Source organism: Ranitomeya variabilis, chromosome 5, assembly GCF_051348905.1.
Source record: "Ranitomeya variabilis isolate aRanVar5 chromosome 5, aRanVar5.hap1, whole genome shotgun sequence".
Classification (NCBI taxonomy): Eukaryota; Metazoa; Chordata; class Amphibia; order Anura; family Dendrobatidae; genus Ranitomeya; species Ranitomeya variabilis.
The window spans coordinates 26270094-26274927 of record NC_135236.1 but is presented as its reverse complement, the minus strand read 5'-3'; the positions used below and the strand labels follow the sequence as shown (position 1 = coordinate 26274927).

General features: G+C 40.4%; 1 protein-coding gene across 1 annotated transcript; it reads left to right on the top strand.

The window, feature by feature from the left end:
• Positions 1-3267: 3267 nt before the first annotated feature.
• On the top strand, positions 3268-4212 carry LOC143774752 (olfactory receptor 5G9-like). Its single transcript, XM_077262514.1, has one exon. It carries the CDS (start codon positions 3268-3270, stop codon positions 4210-4212), a length of 945 nt encoding a protein of 314 aa, XP_077118629.1.
• The last annotated feature ends 622 nt before the right edge of the window (positions 4213-4834 follow it).

Sequence of the window (4834 nt, the reverse complement as noted above, 5' to 3'; positions counted from 1 at the left end):
CTCTGCGCTCACGCAGGTGCCGATCAATCTGAATTGCCAGAGACATAGAATCGCTCAGCCCAATAGGTGTGGGAAACCCCACCATAACATCTTTAACAGATTCAGAAAGACCCTTTCTGAATATTGCCGCCAAAGCATCCTCATTCCATTTAGTCAGCACAGACCATTTTCTAAATTTCTGACAATACAATTCTGCCGCCTTTTGACCCTGAGATAGGGCCAACAAGGTCTTCTCAGCTTGATCCACAGAATTCGGTTCATCATATAACAATCCTAAAGCCTGAAAAAAGGCTTCTACATTAAGCAAGGCAGGATTCCCAGATTCCAGGGAAAATGCCCAATCCTGAGGGTCACCACGTAGCAGTGAGATGACAATTTTAACCTGCTGAATGGGATCACCAGAGGAACGAGGTTTCAGAGCAAAAAACAGTTTATAGTTATTTTTAAAACTCAAAAATTTAGACCTGTCCCCAAAAAATAAATCAGGAGTGGGAATCCTAGGCTCCAAAACCGGAGTTTGAACAATATAATCAGAAATACCCTGTACTCTAGCAGCAAGTTGTTCCACACGAGAAGCCAATCCTTGAACATCCGTGCTAGCACACAGCTTTTCAGTCACCCAGAAGAAAAGAGGGAAGGAAAGACAAATCAGACTGCAGAAAAAAAAATAGCTCAGCACTTTTCTTCCCTTCTTTTGAGATGCATTTAACTTGTTGGCCAGTTGTACTGTTATGATCTGGTGACCCTGAAGCCGCATGAGACTATCTCTGGAGTAGGTGGTACCTGTACTGACCGCAATCCTAATACTGACACCGCAACTAGAAGTAGCCGTGGGATGTTCCTAACATGGCCTAGACACCTCGACACAGCCGGAGGACTAAATAACCCTAAAGATGGAAAAGGGAAAGACTAACTTGCCTCAGAGCAGATTCCCAAAGGAAAGGCAGCCCCCCACAAATATTGACTGTGAGTTTAAGAGGAAATACGTACACAGGCAGAAACAAACAGTATTTAGCAAAAGAGGCACTTCTAGCTAAATAGAGAAGGATAGGACAGAGTTCTAAGCGGTCAGTATTAAAAAACTAGAAAAATCCACAGCAGAAAATATTATAAACTACATCTAACTAAAGACATAGAGTATAAATCTGCATCTCCAGAGAAACCAGCATGACAAAAAAAACAAAAACAAAGTCAAGCTGGACAAAAATACAATAGATTGCACTGCACATAAAAGCACACTGCATGCGTGCTACAGAGAACAAAAAACCAAACACTTATCTTAGCTGAAATGACTGCAGGGCAAGAGGAGCCAGACAGAGATGCAATCCCTCCAAGATACAATGGACAACTGGCAGGGAAGGAAGGCTCCTTCACAGCTAAATAGCTAATAGATCTGCAATAAGCAGAAACACCTGAGCTAGCTTACATTCCAGAGACCACTGCACTACCACTAAAAACCACCGGAGGGAGCCCAAGAGCAGAATTCACAACAGCCTCCATGGACAAAGATAGGTATTTTTGAAAAGTTTCAAAGCACTTTATTTTAGTAATACATGAACACAAAACTAAAAGAGTCACCTTGTCAGAATGCGGCATTACTGCTGCACAAGGTGGCTCTTTTAGTTTATAACGGCTGTAGGGGGTGACAGTGGCCCTTTAAGCATAAGAAAAACAAGGCGTTCTGAAAGTGATGATATGGCCCCAACCAATCTCTGATCTCAACATCATCCTGTTTGTGTGAGATTGTTTAACAAAGACAGAAGAATGTGTGCAAACCTACAGTAAGGGTACCGTTACACTAAACGATTTACCAATGATCACGACCAGTGATACGACCTGGCCGTGATCGTTGGTAAATTGTTGTGTGGTCGCTGGAGAGCTGTCACACAGACAGCTCTTCAGCGACCAACGATGCCGAAGTCCCCGGGTAACCAGGGTAAACATCGGGTTACTAAGCGCAGGGCCGCGCTTAGTAACCCGATGTTTACTCTGGTTACCATTGTAAATGTAAAAAAAAACAACAATACATACTCACATTCCGGTGTCTGTCACGTCCCTCACCGTCACATTCCCGCACTGACTGTGAGCGCGGCCGTAAAGCACAGCACAGCGGTGACGTCACCGCTGTGCTTTACGGCCGGTGCTCACAGTCAGTGCGGGAAGCTGACGGCGAGGGACATGACAGACACCGGAATGTAAGTATGTAGTGGTTTTTTTTTTTACATTTACAATGGTAACCAGAGTAAACATCGGGTTACTAAGCGCGGCCCTGCGCTTAGTAACACGATGTTTACCCTGGTTACAAGCGAACACATCGCTGGATCGGCATCACACATGCCGATTCAGTGTTGTCAGCGGGTGATCCAGCGACAAAATAAAGTTTCAAACGATCTGCTACGACGCACGATTCTCAGCGGGGTCCCTGATTGCAGTAGCGTGTCAGACACAGCGAGAGCATACGTATATCGCTGGAACGTCACGGATCGTGCCGTCGTAGCGACAAAAGTGCCACTGTGAGACGGTACCCTTAATCCTCAGAAGATCTGTAGATACTTCTCTAAGATGCTTGGAACAACCTCCTGGCCAGCTTCCTTCAAGAATTAGGTGTAAATGTCGCTAGAAGGATTAATGCTTTGATCATGTATGGAAGGCAAAGTTTGATAACATCAAAAATTACTTTGATTTACATTTCTGTTTTGTTCATTCACTTTGCATTTTGCTATTTGACAGAAAAAAACTATTAACACTTCTATTTTTTCTAATTATTTTTAACTGCATAATTCTTGACACTCCTGCTTAAAACTATCTCACTGCATTTCATATATAGTAAAATACTTTATATTTTTGTAAGCTTACACATTGTGGGTATTTAGCATACAAAACATGACAGCTTTTTGCAAAAATTCTCTGAAGGCAAGATAGCTATCAATTGATTTAAACATCCAGTCTCTTTTGTCTAGAATATTCACTTGAGGGTGATTACCGGGATCCAGTGGGCATTTCCTATGTTCTTCTGAGACTATAAAAAACATGAACATATGGAAGATTTCGCCTTTACATTAAAGAGCCGTTGGCAAAGATATCATTTCACTGATGAAAGTATCCCACAATTCTATTGAGCCTCCTCTAATAATGAAAATCATCACTAAGTATAATATATCACTTGTTTTTAGTGGGCAACATTCCCCAACTTTATACCTGAACTTGAATAAATACTCATAATTTTTAGGAGAAAAGAATTCTTGGATTTTTATTGATATATAAATGATGTGTGATGTGAATCAGACACAAGTCACTCAGATACGTCTTCTTGGATTCCAAAGTCTTTCCAAATACAAACCTCTTCTATTCCTTCTGCTTACCCTGAGTTACATATGTATACTGGGAGGGAATCTTCTCATTATCCTTCTAGTGACCATCATTGACCACCTCAAAACTCCAATGTTTTTCTTCCTGAAGCATTTATCCATAGCAGATGTCTTACTGACCACCAACGCTATCCCCATGATGTTAGGCATTATGCTTGTTGAGGAAGGAGTTTTGTCCCTTTGGGGTTGTATGACACAGCTTTATTTCTTTGGTATATTTTGCTCTGTTCAATGTTTGCTCATTGCCGTCATGTCTTATGATCGATATTTGGCCATTTGTCATCCGTTACGATATTCCTCACTAATAAGTCCAGATCTATGCCTTCGACTTGTTATCGGAGCCTGGTTTTTGGTCTTTGTGCTAATTTCAAGTGAGTTATTTGTTGTTATTCAGTTTAACTTCTGTGGCTTGAATTACATGGACCATTTCTTTTGTGACCTTGGTCCCTTAATGGAATTGGCCACTTCAGATATTTCCAATGTAATGCTGCAAGACTTTGTTTATGACATCTTTATGCTTTTTCTTCCATTCGTTTTTATCATTCTTACCTACTTTTGCATTTTCTATACGATCCTTAACATTTCTCATGGTAGAAGAAAAGCCTTCTCCACATGTAGCTCCCACCTGACCACAGTATGTGCCTATTACGGCACCCTAATCATAGTCTACATGGCTCCATCTGATGAGAGCTCATCCAGTATCAATAAATACAGATCCCTGTTGTACATAGTAGTTACGCCATTGCTGAATCCCATTATCTACAGTCTGAGGAATAATGAGATTAGGAGAGCTATGCAAAAGATGAGATACATTTTTTTAAACACATTGAGTTTAAATGTTTAGCTCTATGGTAATATGTGAAGTTCTTATTCAACTGTGAATCAAATCGTTAACCAAAGCATTGTTTTCAATCAATTAGCAGTTGTATTGCTACTAGAGATAAGTAAATCAATTAAAGGCAAATTAAATTTTCAGCAAATTTCACAGAAAAATGGATTGGTCAAAGTCCACTATTTTTCTGATTTGATTCCTTTTAATTCAGCAAAATGGCTTCTGGCTGATCAACATTTTAGTGTTTTGAAGACGTAAAAATAATAAAATATTATGCAAACTTCACCCCCCACAAAACTACTGATTCTGCACTAGGATGTGGACAGTTATCAAAACTTAGGTAATGAATATTAATTGCCTTCAGGCACCTTTATTTCACATATAATAAAGTTCGGAATCTTTTTTCCAGGCCAAATTTGATTGAATCTCCTAAATTTGAAATGTGAAAAGTTCACAAACAATATATCTGCCTTTATTTTATCCTAGTGTGTCCTCCTGGAAATCAGCATATTTATGGAAGATTCTCCTATGTTATGCTTTTGTAGCGCGGCTGTCCTACTTGTTCGGAGCCAGCTACCTGATCATTCGTACCAGCCTGCACCACCAGCCTGCAGATGACTTTATGGCTCTAACT